Genomic DNA, 23,457 nt, shown 5'->3' with positions numbered 1-23,457 from the left:
AATAATATTACACTTAATAGTCATGATAACAAAGAGATATTGTAGTATTTTCATTTTATAGAAGAGGAAATGGAAGTTTCCGGAGATTAACTAACCAATCCAGGTTCTCACAACTAGTAAGTGGCAGAGCCAGGATTTGAAGCCAGGCAATCTGAGTTCAGCCTCTTAGCCAATTCACTCTACCATTTCCCTGAGTGGGAAATTAGTCCAGCTTCTCACATCTTCCCCATTGCCCTGTCTATCGGGAAGTACTGAGGTCTGGAGACCAGCACAACCAGCGCCGGAGGAGGGCCCCTCATTAGAAAGGAGCACATTTTTAGTTCCCTGCGTGCTGGTGTGCAAACCGCCCACCTCTCTCCGTGGACAGCCCATAGAAAAGAGCACGTTATGTACGTGTGACCGTGACTGCTGAACCCAGCAACGCTTCCCCACCACTGCCGGTAATCAGTTTGGGTTGTTTGTTTCATCCTGAGGTTAGTAATAAGTTAATGAAAGCTGTGGGTAGAGGCAGGGCGTCTAAGTGTTTTGGCAACACGATGCTTATCGAAGGGTTGCTAAGGAATACCAATGTTTTGTCACTCAGAGGTAATGTGATGCCTCTCTCATATCAGTCTAGGTAGTTAAGAAGGTAATTTTATAATGTTATGGGCATGACTCTATTTTAAGATAGGAGTACTTTTCCTCATAAGATATTCATCAGCAGCAAGTTATTATCCTTTTGACAAATTTCATAAAGATCTATAAGCATTACTGAAAAATATATGGCAACAATTTAGTTTCGTTATGGCAGAATAAATTATGTTTTACATGTAGTTCTATTGCTAGTATACCGAAAGTTATCATAGCCAGCTACTTCCTTCCCAATTATCATGGAATAAATGGATGTGAAATGCCATCTGCTTCCCAGAATTTCCCCAGAAGCTTGAGCATCTCTATATACACCTGTCATAATCCAGCACATCAGATATTTATTAATGTTAACCATTATGAATAACATATATTTCTTTTTTTTTAAACATCTTTATTGGAGTATAATTGCTCTACAGTGGTGTGTTAGTTTCTGCTTTATAACAAAGTGAATCAGTTATACATATACATAGGTTCCCATATCTCTTCCCTTTTGCGTCTCCCTCCCTCCCACCCTCCCTATCCCACTCCTCTAGGTGGTCACAAAGCACCGAGCTGATCTCCCTGTGCTATGTGGCTGCTTCCCACTAGCTATCTATTTTACATTTGGTAGTGTATATATGTCCATGCCACTCTCTCAGTTCGTAATAACATATTTCTGTATACATTTTAAAAAAAATAAATTTATTTATTTTTGACTGCATTGGGTCTTCATCGCTGCGCGCAGGCTTTCTCTACTTGCGGCGAGCAGGGGCTACTCTTGGTTGTGGTGCGCGGGCTTCTCTTGTTGCGGAGCACAGGCTCTAGGCGCGCGGGCTTCAGTAGTTGTGGCTCGCGGGCTCTAGAGTGCAGGCTCAGTAGTTGTGGCGCACGGGCTTAGTTGCTCCGCGGCATGTGGGATCTTCCCCGACCAGGGCTCAAGCCCGTGTCCCCTGCATTGGCAGGCGGATTCTTAACCACTGCGCCATCAGAGAAGTCCTGTTTACTTCTTCAGTGTTCAACTAGTAAAGACGTTTTGTTCAATGAGCAATTGCCTAGATTTTCAGCTGTCTGACTTGGAATATTTTAGCAGCGGACACCCACAAATTCCAATTCTGTAAAAGCCTAGCTCTTAATTGTTTTGAAAATTAATTTAGTAACCTTGTACAACTATAAAGCTATTGTGACCATCTATGATTCATTGATATTACTACAATCACATACTTGATAAAAGTAAGCACAGTACTTAGGAGTGTGAGTATTTTAGAGATATTATTGATTAATGATTAGCTAATATTCTAAAATGCTTGACTCTATCAAGAAGGCAGGATTGATCCTGAGTTATTTAATTTTTAATTTATTCAGCACTTAGGGACTTCTGTATAAATGCTATGCTAAGGTGATGTTAAGAGTTGTGCTATGTTTGAAAATTATTCAGAAGTAGATACTTTCACCAAGGAGGTTACATTGTCTTTAAGACGGAAAATCAGGGGCTTCCCTGGTGGCGCAGTGGTTGAGAAGCTGCCTGCCAATGCAGGGGACACGGGTGCGAGCCCTGGTCGGGGAAGATCCCACATGCCGCGGATCAACTAGGCCCGTGAGCCACAACTACTGAGGCTGCGCGTCTGGAGCCTGTGCTCTGCAACAAGAGAGGCCGCGATAGTGAGAGGCCCGCGCATCGTGATGAAGAGTGGCCCCCACTTGCCGCATCTAGAGAAAGCCCTCGCACAGAAACGAAGACCCAACACAGCGAAAAATAAATAATAAAAATAAATAATAAATAAAAATTAAAAAAAAAAGAAGGAAAATCATTTGTGCAAGGAACTATAGTCTAAGAAATAAAGTGATAAATGTCATTACTAAGGCACAAGTGAGGTCTTGTGAGAGTTGAGGGGCAAAAGGGAGTGGTTGTTTCTAGATGATCTGGTTAGGAGAGGCTTTCAAGTAGCATCCAAATAGAGTATGTTGGGTAGTTGCTGGAGGGCTGGGGGTGGAGAGGAAGGGCATTCAACTCTAGAGCTCATTGTGAGCAAAGGCCTGTTTTAGAAAATTGGGACATTATTTGGAATAGCAAGTCTGGAATCCAAGTTGTCGTACAGAGAGTAGTGGGAAATGAAATAAGAAAATGAGATGAGGATAAATCCTTAATAGAGAATACTAAAAGGCAGGGAAAGGAGTTTAGAATTTATTTACATATTGAGATAGGGAGCAATGAAAGGTTTTCAGAGGGAGAGGAATAATAGAGTTAAAACCATGTTTTAAGAAGTTTAAAATAGCCTGATTTATAGATACTGAAGGAGGACAACTTGAAGGGGATAATCAGTTAGACTACAACTCATACATAAGATCAAGAGAGCTTGAACAAGAGGTAACAGAGGGTGTGGATGTCAGAGATACCAAGGAGTTAAAATTAGCAGGACTTGGCAACTGATGACATATGGATGCAGGAGAGGAAGAGGTCAAATGGGGTATAAGGCTTTTATATCCAGGTAAACTGAGAGGAGAACAGAATCACTAATAGAAATAGGAAATTCAGGAGAAGAAAGAGAGTTTGGGAGGGAAGATGGTGATTCACACCAAGGTTGAGGTGTCTTTGGGACAACCTGGTGGAGTAATCTGGCAGGTAGTTGAAATGTTGGATGGAGCTAGATCAGAAGGGAAGTCAGAGCTAGAGATAAAGATGCCAGAGTTTTGGAAGGGATAGCTGAGGCCAGGAGACTACATCAGAGCATGACAGGAGACATATTTATGTAAAGGAGAGCTAAAGACAGAGCCTTCGTGAAACACCTACATTTAAGAGGTATTGGAGGAAGGGAACCCATATGGAAATTTATTTTGGGATTAATTAGACATTATTGATAATAGAACTTGGTGAATTCAATTAGGCAAATGGTTTCAGATTCATTCTGATAGAAGTATCTTGTAACTTCTTGACTACCTCTGCTGATATTTTCACCGTTTAAGGGCTCAAAAGAACAATAATAGAAGCTACTATTTGGACTTAAATACTACCAACAACGCAAAACTTCCTGGTGAAATGCAATCCTAGAATTGAATCCTGAGCATAGTTAGAGGTTTACTACATTTCAATGAAAGTAGATTTTTTAAATTCTTGAAAAAAATTCTTGAAAAATTATTTTAAAAATTTCTTGAAAAGAGGCAAACATTTTAAGATGGAAGATAGATCATGAAGTATGGGCAATTTACGAATGGAAATATTGATACACAATTAAAAGATTATCTCAAGTAAAAAGAAAAGAGAACTAAACAAAACCAAACTAAATAGCTTAATATCACTGGGAGCTTCCCCAAAGCTCGTGAAACCAAGAATACAGATAAACAGGTGGTACCCATTTGTAATAGGTACAAATATGTACAAATATGTAAATAAGGTACAAATTCAGGGTGACAAGACGTGAAGCATGTGAAGAACACTGAGGACACAAAAAGCATGTGTGTATAAGTAAATATATATATATATATTCAATATTTAAGTTACGTTGAGAGCAAAAAGACTACTGCTGAGATGCAGAGTGTAATATCAACATGTCAGAGATAAACTAGAACTACTACACTCCTATTTTACTTCCATTTTTTTTGATTAAGGAGAATAATCTTGATCCTGGAAAGGGTAGAACAAATATGCTTAAAGGGAAATCAAAGCCCAAGAGGATATAAAGCACCGAAGACAGAACTGCTCAGACTCTGATGGGTTTCATATCAGGGAGCAGAAAAATTTATAGGCATGACAGGAAAATATTATCAAGTAGCCTTGGAATCTTGGGTGAAGTGAAGAGGCATCAGAAGGCTGCAAGTGGCAAATGACCCAGTTTTTTGAAGAGAGAAAAAGGTGAATTATGAATATTTAATGACTGGTGAATGTATTGGTTAATACCTGGCAAAGTTGTAGAATGAATTATTAAATAGTCTTGTATTTAGACAAGGAATGTCTAAGAGATAGCATTCAGTTATTAAAAACAAAGCATTTAAGACTATTTCTTTTGCTTAATTTTTTAAGATCTGCTGATGATGACGATTATGATGGTTGTAACAATAGCTAACATTTATTGAGAGCTTTTTATGTGTCAGGAACTACTTAGAGCACTTAAATGTATCAATTTATTTAATTTTCCCCAAGTCTCTAGGAAGTAGGGACCACGTTTATCCCCCTTATGCAGGTAAAGAAACTGAGGAGCACAGGAACCTAGATCATGGGAATTCAGTATATCTTGGTTTTAGTATGACTTTTGACAAAATTTCTTATTTTTTTTCTTCTGGAAATTTGTGTAAATGTGAACAGAGAGGAATATTTATTTGAAAGTGATTGTCTTAACATTTTTTTAAAAAAACCAATGCCCTATAAGGGATAGAAAAATAAAACTAAGCCCCTACCAGAAGGCAGACAGCAGAAGAAAGAAGAACTACAATCCTGCAGCCTGTGGAACAAAAGCCACATTCACAGAAAGATAGACAAGATGAAAGGGCAGAGGGCTATGTACCAGATGAAGGAACAAACAAAAACCCAGAAAAACAACTAAATGAAGGGGAGATAGGCAACCTTTCAGAAAAAGAATTCAGAATAATGATAGTGAAGATGATCCAGGACCTCGGAAAAAGAATGGAGGCAAAGATCGAGAAGATGCAAGAAATGTTTAACAAAGACCTAGAAGAATTAAAGAAAAAACAAACAGAGATGAACAATACAATTAACTGAAATGAAAACTACACTAGAAGGAATCAATAGCAGAATAACTGAGGCAGAAGAACGGATAAGTGACCTGGAAGACAGAATGGTGGAATTCACTGCTGTGGAACAGAATAAAGAAAAAAGAATGAAAAGAAATGAAGACAGCCTAAGAGACCTCTGGGACAACATTAAATGCAACAACATTCGCATTATAGGGGTCCCAGAAGGAGAAGAGAGTGAGAAAGGACCAGAGAAAATATTTGAAGAAATTATAGTCAAAAACTTCCCTAACATGGGAAAGGAAATAGCCACCCAAGTCCAGGAAGCGCAGAGAGTCCAATACAGGATAAACCCAAGGAGAAACACACTGAGACATATAGTAATCAAATTGGCAAAAATTAAAGACAAAGAAAAATTATTGAAAGCAGCAAGGGGAAAATGACAAATAACATACAAGGGAACTCCCATAAGGTTAACAGCTGATTTCTCAGCAGAAACTCTACAAGCCAGAAGGGAGTGGCATGATATACTTAAAGTGATGAAAGGGAAGAAGCTACAACCAAGATTACTCTACCTGACAAGGATCTTATTCATTCGATGGAGAAATCAAAAGATTTACAGACAAGCAAAAGCTAAGAGAATTCAGCACCACCAAACCACCTCTACAACAAATGCTAAAGGAACCTCTCTAAGTGGAAAACAAAAGAGAAGAAAAGGACCTACAAAAACAAACCCAAAACAATTAAGAAAACGGTAATAGGAACATACATATCAATAATTACCTTAACCATGAATAGATTAAAATAAACAACCTAACCTTACACCTAAAGCAATTAGAGAAAGAAGAACAACAAAACCCCAAAGTTAGCAGAAGGAAAGAAATCATGAAGTTCAGATCAGAAATAAATGAAAAAGAAATGAAGGAAACGATAGCAAAGATCAATAAAACTTAAAGCTGGTTTTTTGAGAAGATAAACAAAATTGATAAACCATTAACCAGACTCATCAAGAAAAAGAGGGAGAGGACTCAAATCAATACAATTAGAAATGAAAAAGGAGAAGTTACAACAGACACTGCAGAATACAAAGCATCCTAAGAGACTACTACAAGCAACTCTATGCCAATAAAATGGACAACCTGGAAAAAATGGACGAATTCTTAGAAAGGTGTAACCTTCCAAAACTGAACCAGGAAGAAATAGAAAATATGAACAGACCAATCACAAGTAATGAAATTGAAACTGTGATTATAAATCTTCCAACAAACAAAATGATGGCTTCACAGGTGAATTCTATCAAACATTTAGAGAAGAGCTAACACCCATCCTTCTCAAACTCTTCCAAAAAATTGCAGAGGAAGGAACACTCCCAAACTCATTCTATGAGGCCACCATCACCCTGATACCAAAACCAGACAAAGATACTACAAAAAAAGAAAATTACAGACCAATATCACTGATGAATATAGATGCAAAAATCCTCAACAAAATATTAGCAAACAGAATCCAACAACACAATAAAAGGATCATACACCATGATCAAGTGGGATTTATCCCAGGGATGCAAGGATTCTTCAATATACGCAAATCAATCAATGTGATATGCCATATTAACAAATTGAAGAATAAAAACCATATGATCATCTCAATAGATGCAGAAAAAGCTTTTGACAAAATTCAACACCCATTTATGATAAAAACTCTCCAGAAAGTTGGCATAGAGGGAACCTACCTCAACATAATAAAGGCAATATATGACAAACCCACAGCAAACATCATTCTCAATGGTGGAAAAACTGAAAGCATCTCCTCTAAGATCAGGAACAAGACAAGGATGTCCACTCTCACCACTATTATTCAACATAGTTTTGGAAGTCCTAGCCACGGCAATCAGAGAAGAAAGAGAAATAAAAGGAATACAAATTGGAAAAGAAGAAGTAAAACTGTCACTCTTTGCAGATGACATGATACTATACATAGAGAATCTTAAAAATGCCACCAGAAAACTACTAGAGCTAATCAATGAATTTGGTAAAGTTACAGGATACAAAATTAATGCACAGAAATCTCTTGCATTCCTATACACTAATGATGAAAAATCTGAAAGAGAAATTAAGGAAACACTCCCCTTTACCACTGCAACAAAAAGAATAAAATACCTAGGAATAAACCTACCTAGGGAGACAAAAGACCTGTATGCAGAAAACTATAAGACAGTGATGAAAGAAATTAAAGATGATACCAACAGATGGAGAGATATACCATGTTCTTGGATTGGAAGAATCAATATTGTGAAAATGACTATACTACCCAAAGCAATCTAAAGATTCAATGCAATCCCTATCAAATTACCAATGGCATTTTTTACAGAACTAGAACAAATCATCTTAAAATTTGTATGGAGACACAAAAGACCCCGAATAGCCAAAGCAGTCTTGAGGGAAAAAAAACGGAGCTGGAGGAATCAGACTCCCTGACTTCAGACTATACTACAAAGCTACAGTAATCAAGACAATATGGTACTGGCACAAAAACAGAATCATATATCAATGGAACAAGATAGAAAGCCCAGAGATAAACCCATGCACCTATGGTCAACTAATCTATGACAAAGGAGGCAAAGATATATAATGGAGAAAAGACAGTCTCTTCAATAAGTGGTGCTGGGAAAACTGGACAGGTACATGTAAAAGAATGAAATTAGAACACTCCCTAACACCATACACAAAAATAAACTCAGAATGGATTCGAGACCTAAATGTAAGACCAGACACTGTAAAACTCTTAGAGGAAAACATAGGAAGAACACTCTTTGACATAAATCACAGCAAGATCTTTTTTGATCCACGTCCTAGAGTACTGGAAATAAAAACAAAAATAAACAAATGGGACCTAATGAAATTTCAAAGCTTTTGCACAGCAAAGGAAACCATAAACAAAACGAAGAGACAACCCTCAGAATGGGAGAAAATATTTGCAAATGAATCAACGGACAAAGGATTAATCTCCAAAATATATAAACAGCTCATGCAGCTCAATATGAAAGAAGCAAACACCCCAATCCAAAAATGGGCAGAAGACCTAAATAGACATTTTTCCAAAGAAAACATACAGATGGCCAAGAAGCACATGAAAAGCTGTTCAACATCACTAATTATTAGAGAAATGCAAATCAAAACTACAATGAGGTATCACCTCACACCAGTTAGAATGGGCATCATCAGAAATTCTACAAACAACAAATGCTGGAGAGGGTGTGGAGAAAAGGGAACCCTCTTGCACTGTTGGTGGGAATGTAAATTGATACAGCCACTATGGAGAACAGTATGGAGGTTCTTTAAAAAGCTAAAAATAGAATTACCATATGATCCAGCAATCCCACTGCTGGGCATATAGCCAGAGAAAACCATAATTCAAAAAGACACATGCACCCCAATATTCATTGCAGCACTTTTTACAATAGCCAGGTCATGGAAGCAACCTAAATGCCCATCGACAGATGAATGGATAAAGAAGATGTGGTACATATATACAATGGAATATTACTCAGCCATAAAAAGGAATGAAATTGAGTCATTTGTTGAGTCGTGGATGGATGTAGAGACTGTCATACAGAGTGAAGTAAGTCAGAAAGAGAAAAACAAATATCGTATATTAACACATGTATGTGGAACCCAGAAAAATGGTACAGATGAACCGGTTTGCAGGGCAGAATTTGACACACAGATGTAGAGAACAAACGTATGGACACCAAGGGGGGAAGACCACGGGGGGTTGGGGATGGTGGTGTGCTGAATTGAGCAATTGGGATTGACATGTATACACTGATGTGTATAAAATTGATGACTTATAAGAACCTGCTGTATAAAAAAAAAACAAAAACAAAAACTAAGCTCAATAAAAAAGTAAACATAAACATACTGAGCTAACTTTCTGAACCGGAATTTCAAGGGTGAAGTGGGTGTGCACTGGAAGACTTATTGGTAGAAGCTGCTCCAGGCAACTTTAATGAACAGCCAGGTTTGGGAACCAATGAAATAGAAGATGACCAAGCCAAGATTTCAAACATCTTGTCTGGTAGGAAAAATGGGCCCAAATTAATGATTAATTTTGTTATTAATAAATGTAAACTATGAAACTTATAGGATATGTTAATTGCAGAACAGTTGAAAAATCTAGACAACTTTAAAGAAAAATATAAAAATCTCCTATACTCCCACTACTTTAGAAATAACTACTATGTACATTTTGGTGCATTTTATTCCAATATTTTTTTCAGTATACCCAAAACACAGATATGCAAATTTATACAAACACACATGTGCAAACCACGCAAGGAGGCCCATACACATAGTTTTGTGTTCCACCTTTTGCACTTAATATTGTGTCGTGAGCATTTCTCATTTAATTGAATTTTATTAATAAAAATATTGAATTTTATTCAGAGTATTGTAATTTGCTTAATCAGTCTCCCTTTTTCTGCCTTTTAGGTTGTTTTGAATCTTTTGCTGTTATAAGTGGTTGTATGATGAAGTTTCTTGTTTGTAAAATTTTGACCACTTTTGTCTGATTATTTCCTCAGGATTGGTCCCTAGAATTTAGTTAGCTCGTCAAGGGGTAGGGATGTTTTAAAAATTCTTGATGCAGATTGGTAAAAGGACTTCAATGAAAAGTTATTTTAACTTATATTTCTGCAAAACAGTGTCCATTACCTCACTCTAATTAGGAATATTATAAGTAAAAGATCCTTTAGCAATATAAGTAGAGCAAAAATAGTGTCTTATTTTGATGTCTTAATCAGATTTCTGATATTAGTGTGGTCAAATATTTTTCATAATTTTCTTGGCTATTTGTATTATTTATTTTTTAAAATTGCCTGTTTGTGATGGCTACCTATTTTTGGGTAAAGCCTATTAATTAGTTGATCAACAATTTGTAAGAACTCTTTGAATTAGGAATAGTAACCTTTTGTTTGCCATACTAGTTGTAAATAATTTTTCCTATTTGCCTTTAAATTTTATTTATGGTGTTCCTAGAAGTACTGAAAGTTTTTTCCTATTGCTTTTATGTTTTTAATATCTTTTACTATCTGAGATACAGTAATTATTCATCCATATTTTCTTCCAGTTTCCTAAAGAATTTTTAAAAAACTCTTAAATCCAGCCTAATTAATTTTGATTTATGGTAAACGCTGAGGGTCTAATATTTTTTTCCCAAATTTTAAACTAAATCTGAATTTTTATCAAAGAATTCTTTCCTATTGGTTTACTTTTTTTGTTTACTAATTTTATCATTTACTAACTTTTATCATTTACACTAAAAAAAATGTACATTAGGGCCTGGCTCTAGGTTATCTGTATAGTGTCTTTAGTTATAGATTTTGGTACTATGTAGCACCAATGAGATAAATTAACATTTTATTGGGCAAGTTTTCCTTTGTTGCTTTTCTCTAAAATGCCTTGATTAGTAGCAGTAGTTTATTTTTCCAGTTGGACTTTGGAATCATTTTGTTACATTCCAATAGAAACTAAATTGAAAACTCAACCAATTCCTCATCACTCCCTACCAAACCAAAAAAAAAAAATCAACCAACCAATCAACCAAACAAGCAAACAAACAAAAAAACCACACACCCTGATGGAATTTAAAAGTTACTCTTAATAGTAATTATCTTTATCCAGAGATAATCAGAGATCGATACTGTTATATATGATTTATATCTGCATGATATATTATAGCTCATATAAAATTTGAATTGTTTGTTACACACTTAGTAATCTTATTTTTTTAATATATCATGAACATAATGATATACCATGTCATTAAATAGTTTTCTAAATTATTTTTAATGGATGCACATTATTCTATTTCACATACATGCATACATATACACACACATTTATATGTGCACTGTGTTTATTCAGCTAATCCCTATTTTTGGACGTTGAATTTGCTTCAACTTTTGTACTATATACTATAGAAATGATTCTGTTATGCTATGAACATCTTAGGAATCCATCTTGTATGCATCTCTTATTTTTCTTTAGTATAAATTTCCTTGTTAATGAAATTCTTGGTCAAAGGGTAAAACAGTTTTTGAGTTTTCTTTTACCAATTGCCAAATTATCCTGTTTTAGCAATTTCATGGTGCCATCAGAAGTGAACAAGAATGCCTCGTTAGAGATTTTGATTGGAATTGCATTAAACTTAAAATAAATTTGAAAATATATGACAGCTTTTTTTGTATTCAAACATTACCTCAAGGAATGGTGTGCTTCTCTAGACATATATATTATATCACTTAGTAAAGTTTCACTATATATATCCTGCACAGTTCCTTAGTAGGTATAAAAACATAAAGGTTTCTTCATATAAATTCTGCACATTTTCTTAATAGGATTATTTTTAGGTTTCAACAGTTTTTAAAAAAATGTAGCTATCAGGAATGGGATGTTTTCACATTACAATTTCTGACTAATTATTGTTTTTCAGAAAGCTATTGATTTTTGTATATTCATTGTGTATCTGAATACTGAGCTTTCAAGTTAATTCATTATTAATTTTAGAGACACTGAAGTGAGGACCAGAGAGTTTATCAGCTTTCCCAAGTCATAAAGTTGGTCTCGTGTTGGAATTGGTATTGAGCCTAATTTTCTATAATTCCAAAGATAATGCTCCTTATACCACTCCTTATCACTTCCCAAATATATCTGTAGAAATACGATTAGCCAAACAAGGGAAATTATAGCAGTAAGCTCTCTGTACTGGTCAGAGTGTTCTGTTCAACTCTCAGCACCAAATTTTAAGGGTGACACTGACATTTAAAAGAGTGTCTAGAATGAGCCTGTGATATGAGGAATGATTGAAATCAAGAAAATAAAGCTGTACAGCTTCAATGGCTAGAGTCATGATTGGGAAGCAGTTAAAGGACACTAGATTCTGGCACATTATGTCAGAACTCTTAACACAGTGAGTTGTTCTCAGATGGAATAGGGTATTTTGGGAGGTATTAATCCACCTGATATTGGAAGTGCTCAAGGAGAGGCTGGGTGAGCATCTCTTGAGCATGGTGTAACGGGGATGGGAATGTGGATGAAGAAATCCCTAAGTTTTCTCCTGGTCCTTTGATTATTTCTGAATTTAGCTTTGAAAAACCCTAATTCTTATGTTAGCCATAGGAATTGGATGTAGTTAACACTACTACTTACGGGGTGAATTAAAAAGCACAAATTTTCTAAACCTTATTTTATTTAGTAAATTTAGTCTTCTTTCCCAGCTTTACAACAAATTCTGACAGATCTCTAAATAGAATCTGGTTTATGTTCTACTCTTTTATTCCTTTGTCTACCCTTTCCTGTTTGTTCTAATGAATTGTGACAAAACAAAACAAAACAAGGATAAACAACAAACACAAAACAAACTCCTGAATAATCAAAGGGTGATGATAAACTTGGCCATGTCTTCAGTAAAAAAAAAAACAACTGTTAGCTGGGCAGACAATCATTAGCTGTCTCCCTCCTTTCAGCTTGATGATATTCACTCATTCACTTATTCATGATGGGTTTTTTGGGCTCCAGCTAGTGTGGAGCTCAGTGTTGGGGGGCTGTGAGAGATGCAACAATGTCTTTGCCTTAAGAAATCCTGGCTGGAAGGGAAGAGACTATGTAATGGAAGTGGGATGGGGAGAAGGTAACCGAGGCTTAGAATATGGGATGCTCCGAAAAATGATTCTGTCCCATTCCTGTTAAAGCCATAACAAATGCTTCTGCAATGGCATCACATTCTTTCCTTTCCCACTTTTACTCCTATCAGCCTGGGGAAGAGGAGAGGAGACCGCAGGGTGTGAAGGACTGGTTTGGGTTAAGAAAGGGGATTACGTGAAGCAGAACCTCCATAGATTCTTCTCTTTGGTCCACTTCAAACTTTATTAAGAGTGAACAACAGAGGAAGTTCTGAACAAGGGTGAGGTTTATGGGTTTGAAGTTTACTAGAATTTATTGTGATGTCATGAGCAGAGACTCTGCCATTTTCTACTATTTAACTAATCCCTTAGCTTTCCTTGGTCTTAGGTTTTTCACCTATAAAATGGGGATAGCAACATCTGCTTTTGAAAATACTCATAGGACTGTTTGGACAAATGAGATAATGAATGTGAAAGTTTTTATTTTTATTTTTATAGTCTAAATGCTACTCAAGAATAGGTTAATTATTATTATTTTATTTTTTTAAATTGAAGTATAATTTACAATGTGTTCATTTCAAGTGTACAGCAAAGTGATTCAGTTATATATATATATATATATTCTTTTTCAGATTCTTTTCCATTATAGGCTACTACAAGATACTGAGGATAGTTCCCTGTGCTACACAGTAGGTCCTTGTTGGTTATCTATTTTATATATAGTAATGTATATATGTTAACCCCAAACTGTTATTATTTTTTCCATCTTTTTTTTAAAAATTGAAGTACAGTTGATTTATAATGTTGTGTTAATTTCTGCTGTACAGCAAAGTGATTCAGTTTATATATATATATTCTTTTTAATATTCTTCTCCATTATGGTTTATCTCAGGATGTTGAATATAGTTCCCTGTGCTATACAGTAGGACCTTGTTGTTTATCCATTCTATATGTAATAGTTTGCATCTACTAACCCCAAACTCCTAAAACTATAATTCAAAGAGATGCATGCACCCCTATGTTCATAGCAGCACTATTCACAATAGCCAAGACATGGAAACAACCTAAATGTCCATCAACAGATGAATGGATAAAGAAGATGTGGTACATATATACCTCGGAGTATTACTCAGCCATAAAAAAGAATGAAATAATGCCATTTGCAGCAGCATGGATGGACCTAGAGATTATCATACTAAATGAAGTAAGTCAGAAAGAGAAAGACAAATACCATAGGATATCACTTATCTGCGGAATCTAAAATGTGACACAAATGAACTTATTTACAAAACAGAAACAGACTCATGGACATAGAGAACAGACTTATGGTTACCAAGGGAGAGGGGGGTGGGGGAGGGATGGACTGGGAGTTTGGTGTTATTATTATTTTTAATCGCAGAATTCTTGTGCTTAGGATATGTCTTTATATCTATATTTGTTAGCATAGATTGATTTTGAGTAGCTCTTGTAGCTCCTTTTAACATGTTGTATCACCCCATATCAATCATCGATGCAGTTACACATTGAAAACTTGATGCTTAAGACAGAAGCCAGAGGTTCAGAAAATAACCTGGCTCTATGTCTGAAATGGTTAGAGTGAATCCAGTCACTGGGGTTTTACATAAAAGCCGTAAGTTCAGATCTCACTCAAACTGCTCCTATGGTGTTTTAGAAAAATAGACATGTCACAGGGTTGCTGGTGAGGAAACTTCTTGAACTTCCCAGAATGACACCACTGCCATTTAAATAAATTAAATAAATTAATAAATTAAAATATTCTTATTTTATTTCAAGAGAAGCTAGGTAGTTTGAAACTTTAGATTAGGAAGTGGAAGCTCTGTTTTGGTTTTAGCCTGAACTATGCTGTACTTGTTTAGACTTGTTAGACTTACTCTCTGGTTTGTTTTAATAACAGTTTTCTAAAGAAGCAGCTTTTCCTTTTCACCATCTAGTAATGTTGAGAAAGTTCATGGGGATCCTTGTCAGTAGAGGGCTTTGCAAAGTAGCATTATCACTCTGTAGCACACTGGAAAAACCACTCCTGGTTATCAAAAGGCAGTTTCCTTAATAAGCTATCAAAATTATTATACCTCATCACATGGTCTCCTTTGTGGGTGGGCTATTATGTTTGGCAAAGAAATGTGGCATAGTACTTTTGTTTGAAGAAACCTTTCCCTCTCTGGAAGAAACATGTAATCTCAGTATAGCACTGTGGAAAATTGTGCGGAGGCTTTATTGTTTGAATATAGTGGCACAGGACATCTTTACTTAGGAGATTCCTGTATCTCCACATACCATCTTTATGTGAATGTCTTGGGATGCTCATGACAAATTGGGAACTCTTCCCGTAACTTTGTCTTAATGACGAGGTACAGTGGAACAATGGTTCATTATGCTTCCTTTTAGTCATTATTACTTTAAGGAGTCCTTAGAGCTCTAAATAACACAGCAATCCAAACACATGTTAAGGTCTAACTTCTGTCAAGATCCAGGCTGGCTTGCACTTGTTTTCACGCTCTCATTTGTACAGGAAGAATGAACAGGGAAAAAAATGTACCTGGCCAGCCTGGGCTTCTTGGACATGTGACCTGTGAAGTCATACGTGAGGGCACCATGCTCAGAGGGGTCCAGTGCTTAGTCTGAATGCTTTTAAACTTCTGCTGTTACCACCTTGAAATTCTGAACACTTTTTGAACAGGGATCCCCACATGTTCATTGTGTACGAGGCCTCACAAATTATGTAGCAGGTCCTGCTTTGAGGTCATTAACTGTTTTATTAACTGTTAGAAAATCCCAGATATTGAAAAAAAAGAGAACGAGATGAGGTGGGGTGTCTAGTGAGAGGAAACATGTGCTAAGGAAGTTAACTATTAATAGAACCTGTGTGTATTTATGTTATTGTTTTAATAGTGGTCTCTGTATTGGGTAGATTTCTGTCGTATATAAAGAGCTTTCTACCTCCTACATTCCTATGTTTACAAGTCTAGAAAAAATTCCTTGGGAGTGGAACAAAATAGGGAGTGGATCCGGGGAAATGTGAGAGCTCTTGATAATTCTGCGTCATGAGCATATTTGGCCGGCAAATCTGTTGCTCAGATTCCAGCATCAGGCCTTTAAATGGCTCATTACCAAATGGATCCTAGGCAGGTGCTTGTTCTTGTGATTATTGCTGTTGTCTAACTTTTGACCAAGCGCACCTCCTTCATCTATGATCAAATGTCACCCTCTCCATGAGGCCCTTCCTGACCATGCTACTGCAAATTGCAACCCATCCCATACCATTCCTGACACTCCTGATTCCCTTTTCTTCACTTATTTTAATGTGAATGCATGAGGTTTGGCACACAGTAAGTGCTCAATAACCATGAATTGAATAAAGGGAATGAGAGAATGAGTGGATAACATGCATTTCTAACATTAAAGGTTAAGCTTTGATAAGAGTAAAAATATCAGCTTTATTCTTACCCCATTTTCTCCTCAGCTGTTTTTCTCTCTGTACATTGATTCTAGTTCTCAGAATTCTGAGCTCAACCCCCCCACCCCAAACAGTACTGTTTTTGTGAATCTATGATCTCTAGCCAGTTTAAGATCTAGGAGTTTTCCAGTCTGAGTCTCCGCATGTTATTTAGTAACAGTATTTTCTAATGTCACCATCGGAGTGGAGATAAGAAAACGTGTTCCTTGTAGAGGAGGATGTGAGCAGTATAGGATATTGCTGGTCATAAGGGGATCTTGCTATTTCTGAGGGAAATTTACCTGCGCCTTTTCATCATTCTTTGGTGTGGACCATGTTTACTTCCAGAGAGGAACTCTGTAGGGATATCTCTTTCAGTCCTTCATCTCACTCTTCCCGAGAACGCTGGAGACATTGGTATTGTCAGTTCCGGTGATACTCAAAGCGCGTTTCAAATCGCTAGCCTACTTCGGGTAGCTCTCCTTTTGTATCAAAATCAGCTATTTGTTAAAACACTATGTACTAACTTAAGCCTCAAGAGACTTTTTAATCAATGTAATATTTAATTAGTTTGAAGTACCCTGTTTTCCACTTAGAGTTGAAAACTAAACTCTTTGGCTAAGATATACTTTGACCATTAACTTAGTAAGTGAAGAGTTGGTACAGGTGTACCTCATTTTATTGTGCTTCACTTTTATTTCGCTCCATAGATACTGCTTTTTTCTTTTTTTTTTTACAGTTTGAAGGTTTGTGACAACCGGGTGTGGAGCAAGTCTATTGGCGCCGTTTTTTCAACAGCCTTTGATCACTTTTACATTTTGCTGATTGTTGCAATACTTCAAACTTTTTCATTATTATTATATTTGTTATGGTGATCTGTGATCAGTGATCTTTTGTTTTTTTTTTTCATTGTGATCAGTCCTTTTTTTTTATTGAAGTATAGTTGACTTACAATATTATATTAGTTTCAGGTGCACAACCTAGCAATTCAATATTTTTATAGATTGCATTCCATACAAATTTATTGTAAAATACTGACTGTATTCCCTGTGCTGTATATTACCTCCTTGTAACTTATTTATTTTATACCTAATAGTTTGTACCTTTAATCCCCTTTGCCTATTTTGCCCCTCCCCCCTCCCCCTACTCTGGTAACCACTAGTTTTTTCTCTGTGTCTGTGAGTCTGCTTCTGTTTTGTTATAATTGTTTGTTTGTTTTATTTTTTAGATTTCACATATAAGTGAAAACATACAGTATTTCTTTGTCTGTGATCAGTGATCTTAGATGTTACTATGGCAAAAAAATTACAACTTGCTGAAGACTCATGATGGTTAGCAGTTTTTAGCAATAAAGTCTTTTTTAATTAAGGTAGGTACATTATTTTTTAGACATAATACTATTGCATTATGTTATACAGTCCAAACATAAGTTTTATCTCTACTGGGAAACCAAAAAATTTGTGTGACTCACTTTTTTGTGATATTTGCTTTATTGCAGTGGTCTAGAACCAAACCTGCAATATCTCTGAGGTACGCCTGTACATGGATAAAGTAATGAAGGAGAAACATGAGAGTAAGTGTACAAAATATAACCCATGTTTGGTATACCCAAATGAGGTGCCTTCTTTTAAACAATCATTTCTGTGTACTTTCATAATTTTGTCTTTATTCTCTTTAAGTCTTTCTTTTTTTTTTTTTTTTTTTTTGGCCTCGCCCTGTGGCTTGCGGGATCTTAGTTCCCCAGCCAGGGATCGAATCCACCCCCTCGGCAGTGAAAAGCAGAGTCCTAACCACTGGACCGCCAGGGAATTCCCCCTCTTAAAGTCTTTGAGAAGGACTTCTGACTAATCTAAAATTCAACTTACTGAAATGAGAAATGAATGGCACCATCACAGTAATTTAGTTTTCAGTTTGAGAGGCTGGTGTCACATTCCATCTACTTACTACGCTTAATCTGATTTTTTAAAAAGAGGAACAATAAGACTGGCACTTGATTCTGTCAAGTTATAGGCATATACATTTGTTTTTTAAATTCCTTGCAGTGGAAATAATGACTTTTTGGGCGCTCAAAGTCATGTGCAATAAATATAACAGTGAAGATTATTTCATTTCACAGCCAGGAATTGGAGGGATAAATTTTAGTATAAAAATCAAATAGATCTTTCTTAGACTGTCAAAAGTTTTTTTATTTTTTCTAACAAAGTGCCTATGAGTTGCTGTGTTGGGTTACTTTGGGCAATTGTCTTATGATTTTGTTCTTAAAGTATGTAAAAATTATTTCAGTGTAGGAAAATAAGAGGAAAACAGTTAAAATGAGGATATTGTCTCTGAGTTTTAGTCTAGGTCAGAGATTTTGAAGATTTTAAGTACTTCCAAAAGTGAAACAATCCCTGCAAACTCGCTGGACACTGTATGTTTTCATTTCCCCAGGGGGAAGGGGAATAGCTGAGGTGGCTTCCTGCGTAAGGCAAGGGTGGAGAAAGCTGGCATTTCCCAGGGTGTCCAGGAGGGAGATGAGTGGATGTGTTGTTTCCATGGACACACCACTGATCCATTTTTTCCTTTTAGGTGGTGACCAATGTGACTGGACTTAGTCTGGTGAGGTGTACGCTATTGGAGATTTGCTCCCATAAACTCTTCTCAATTTTTTCTCTACAATCTTTATACAAGTATCTTACTTCCAAAATAGAATTACTTTGTGATTTTACTTTGGAGATTTGCTTAATTCTTTCTAATGGGATATGGTTAAGCTAATGAAATATTCCCAAAAGTAGTTGTTATTTTATTTTATTTTTTAAATGATCATAAAAGCGCACACCAGTATATTCAGGAACCTATTTATTCTCTTGTCTGCTTGTAAGGCATTTAAGGCATTATGACTTTTGTTCTAGCTCTATTTGCATTTGGAACCCTCAGTGAAAATTCCTAGTTTTCCTGAATAACTGTATGCAGTCATACCTTTAGAACACATGCTGCTTTAGTACGAGTTGTAAGGTGCACCGGGTGTAAAAAGGGTGGAAGCAAGGGTGGGCTGTGATTCAAAAAAGGAAAATGCGGAACAAGGGGCTACTTGTGGATTTCATTGGATACATGATTCAATTTAGTTAATTAGGAGATAGAAGCATCAGGAAAAGCGGAGCTTGTGCCCACACAACTCACACAGTCTAATACAGTAACCTTTAGACAACAGCTGTAACCTAAAAGGCCCACGCCAAAAACAACAGAGCAGGGCCCAGTGCCTGTCCCTAAAAGCAGGACAGCTGAAATGGTGGCTGAGTTTAACAACAAAAAAGAACAAAGCAAAACAAACAATAATCCAAACCAAGGTTTTCTGAAAGCAAAATGTACTAATTAGAAGTTGGACATTTCGAGAGCACTGTCTTATGGAAAAGTGCCAATTTTATCTGTGGATTTTTGGTTCCTACCCACTGGCTGAGAAAATATTTCAAGTTATTGCATCTTTCTGGGTGGAACTGAAACATTGTATCCTTCTAATAAAAATTCTAAATTGGGCTTAGCATAGTAATAATTTATGCTATGGGACTTTGAAGAACAAAGAGTAATATCTTTCTACCCACCCTGATTTTGCATCAGTTTTCTTTTCACAAGGCAATGAAGAGTTATTTTTATAGATAGTAATGTCCAATATACATTAAAATGAATAAATCCACATCTGTGATATTATGCATCAGTTTTTAAAAAGTACTCCTGACGGTTAATTTCAGTGGCAGAAAATGCTGCAAAACTAGGATGTTGATTTCCAAAGTGTTTTTTTCTTTAAAAAAATTATAAGTTGTAGCTAATGATAAGTGATTGTGCCAGAGATTTCCAGGTTACTTCCAAATAGAGGATTTTGGAAAATTAAAAAAAAAAAAAAGCTGGATCATTTAAGGAAAGTAATTCATTTCACACTTTGACTCTTTCCCAGAACAAACATAAAAAATGCACTATTCTCCTTCCCGGTATTAACGAAATATTTTCCAAATCCATTGCTTTGCATGCATTGCATTCCTTTATCAGGATCTTATTCAGTTTGTGACTCTGCTGGAAACTGATATGTTAGAATTAATCTGATACATGCTTTTACCTACTTTTCTCTTGTTTAATGCTTAGCTTAAGTACGAGGACATTCATTTTAATTTTGTTAGGCTTTCTGGGCACACTTCCACAACCACAAATAAAAAGTTTCAAGTCATTTGTTTTATTTCTTTTTCTCTCCTCCTTTTAAAAGATTTTAACTTTTTGGTGAATTAATTGTTTAAAAAAGTTTCCAAGTTAGGGATCTGTTTTTTGATCTATTGCTTGTTGAATATAAATTTAAGGAAAATCTGCATTTTTTTAAGGTACATAGAAGGTTAATCAAACTGCCTTAAAAACTTCTGACTGCTATTGAAAACATAGGCACAGTTTCTGTGGAAATCAAGAACATTTGCCCTGTACTCAGGTTCGGAAAACCAAGGGTTACAGCGGGTCACCAGGGTTAAGAGAGTGGCAGAGACTTGTCGTCCATGAAAGGTGACAGTTCTGTTTTTCCACTTACGGGGCTCAGCGGCAGGGGCAGCTAGCAACGCGTCTGTCGTTCGTATAAGCACCCTCCTCCGTGAGTTATAACTGCATGCAAGACTTACTGTGATGGCCTGGAGTCTCTCCTTCACCAGCTCAGCTTCTTCCATTCTAGAAGTCAAGGACAGGCAGCCAGTGAGGGAAGTCCCAAACTACCATCAAGCAGGAGCCTCCTGGGGGAGAGGAGTGGAGGTGACAGAGAAGCAGGGAGAAATCCGCTTTGGCAGCGGTGGAGAAAAGCAGAAATCCCCGACCCGGCAGGAGCGTCTCTGAGCAGATGTACAGATCAGGCCAGACACATGTAACGAGCGTATGCTGGGGAAGCAGCCGCTGAGGCTGCCGGCACGGGCTGACTGACAAGTTTGAACGGCAGCCGTACAAGCCCTTTTCCTTCAGGAGCTGCCAGCTCTTTGTTGTCATGTGCACAGTTAGCGAGGCACATTTTCTTATTAACTGTTCCTTACCCAATTCATTTTTTGCTAGGAGTAGCACTAGAAGCCCATGCACTGAGCGCTTGATCAGCCTCTGCTCTAGCCACGCACAACCAGATCTCTGCGTGTGTGGGTCTGTGTGTATTTGTACAAAGTTGTTTACCTGTACTGTTCTCCAGAGATGCAAAGACAAAGCCTTACCTTGACTGGGCCAAGTCACTTGCTTGCCTTTCTTCCTTTAATTGCATTTAGATAAGAATACAAAATTCTAGAGTAACTTTAGAATTTAATATAGTGGTAAATTTACATCAGGCTGCCCTTCCCCTCCTACTTCAGCAGTTTGTTTCAAATTTTGGAATCTATAGGTCATGGAGAAATCAAAGGCATTAACGTGACTCTGTTAAGAACTTGGTCCACCGGCTGTGTTTTCAGTGTGGTTTAAATGTCAGGTACCACCCTCCCTTATTTCTTGTCTTGGATTTCTACGGAATGCAGTTCTTTCTTGGATCCTATTCAGCAATGACACTCAGGAAGTTGCCCATCTTGACCTCACCAGTTATGCAAGAGAAAGGAGTGAGACTTTGAAAGTGTGATGAGACATTCTGTAACTCATGTAGTCCGACACCATGTGAGTATTCCCTGGCCCTTTAGAAAGGGGAAGTCAAGCCCAGCGAAACTCTTAGATCAAAGCAGAGGCTGGGAAGCTTTATGACTGACTTTGTTTTCTTTCCCCTACCATTTCTTTAATTATATTTTGATGTAATAAATCCTAATTACCATCTACCTCATTGTTACATGTTTAGACGCTATCAAGCACCTTCATATCAACATTCAGCTGAAGAGGTTAAAAGGACACCCCACACATTGAACAGATGTTCTAATTTCCTTTGCATTATTGATATTAGTAATAATAATGGCTAACATTTGTTGAGTACTCACTATAGGCAAATGCTTTACGTTGGATTTATCTTACAAGGTGCTGGCAGATATCAGCCCTATTTTAAAAATGAGGGAACTGAGGCTCAGAGAGGTAATTTGTCACACAGGTAATAAGTAGCAATGCCAGGATTGGAACCTGGATTTTCTAATAGCCATTCATCAGTTCTGCCCAAGAAACAGGGCAAGGTGAAACACAGGCTGAAGGTTACATCAGTCGTTATGAGAAAGAGTTGGGCCCCCAGCCTCCTCCTCCATCTAGCTCCCAGAACACTTAGAGCTGGGTATAAACTCCTTAGTTAGAACTCTGTGGGGATCTCCTCTGGGTAACCTTTGTGGCCCTAGTGAGAAAAGATTTCCCTATATTGTCATTTAAAGTCACCCTACCATAGAACCCTAAGGTGAACCCCACCAGTTTCCACAGTCTGAAGTCATACATGAGTGTAGTTTGTCTTTACTCATACATCCTCAAGGGACATTTAGGGAGACTAGAGAATGGGAGAACTGACCAGGTGTGGGCCAAGCTTGATTGCTATTGGATGAATATTTAAGCTTAAAAGATCAAACCTTTAAAATTTTTGATTTTGTTTATCTGCAGATCCTGGCTGAAATTAAAGACAAGAGAGCGGTAGTGATAAATATCTCAGTCAGAATTGCATGTTTGCTGCTCAGAACAGATGGCAGCCATCCAATTATTAGTCTGGATCTTTTCCTAAAACCAATTTACCTCTTAAATCTCATTTCTGTAATGGGAGAACCCAAGTGTTTTCTAGTGTAAGGGGAGGACTAGATTAAATAAGAGAATCAGGGAATTTAGGAGGGAGCAAAACTGTAATAACTGATTCGGATCATCATGTGTTTATTCATTTATTTAGTTGATAATACTAATAATTGCTAATTTTCAGCATTTGTTATCCATTTATTCTGCACATATTTGTTGAGCACCTATGATGTGTCAGGTACTGTGCTCGATGTTTGAGATACATGGATAAACAAAATTCCTGCTCTGCTGGAACTTATATTCTAGTAGGCAGTAAAAGATAAATATAATAAACAAGCAAAATATAGGGGGTGAGAAGATGACTATGTTGGTCTGAGTC

The 23,457-nt window shown here is 36.8% G+C and overlaps 1 protein-coding gene across 1 annotated transcript in view; it reads right to left on the bottom strand.

The window, feature by feature from the left end:
• Window positions 1–21,539, bottom strand: part of PALMD (palmdelphin) — a 53,638-nt gene extending 32,099 nt beyond the window's left edge. The window contains exon 1 of the mRNA XM_036859188.1: window positions 21,056–21,539. Within this exon, the coding sequence (XP_036715083.1) occupies window positions 21,056–21,100 (45 nt within the window). The 5' untranslated portion in view covers window positions 21,101–21,539. The remainder of the gene's footprint in view (window positions 1–21,055) is intronic.
• Between the last annotated feature and the right edge of the window lie 1,918 nt (window positions 21,540–23,457).

This window comes from Balaenoptera musculus, chromosome 1 (assembly GCF_009873245.2).
Source record: "Balaenoptera musculus isolate JJ_BM4_2016_0621 chromosome 1, mBalMus1.pri.v3, whole genome shotgun sequence".
Classification (NCBI taxonomy): Eukaryota; Metazoa; Chordata; class Mammalia; order Artiodactyla; family Balaenopteridae; genus Balaenoptera; species Balaenoptera musculus.
Note: the sequence above shows the minus strand (reverse complement) of the source record. Positions and strands in the feature narration are given on the sequence as shown.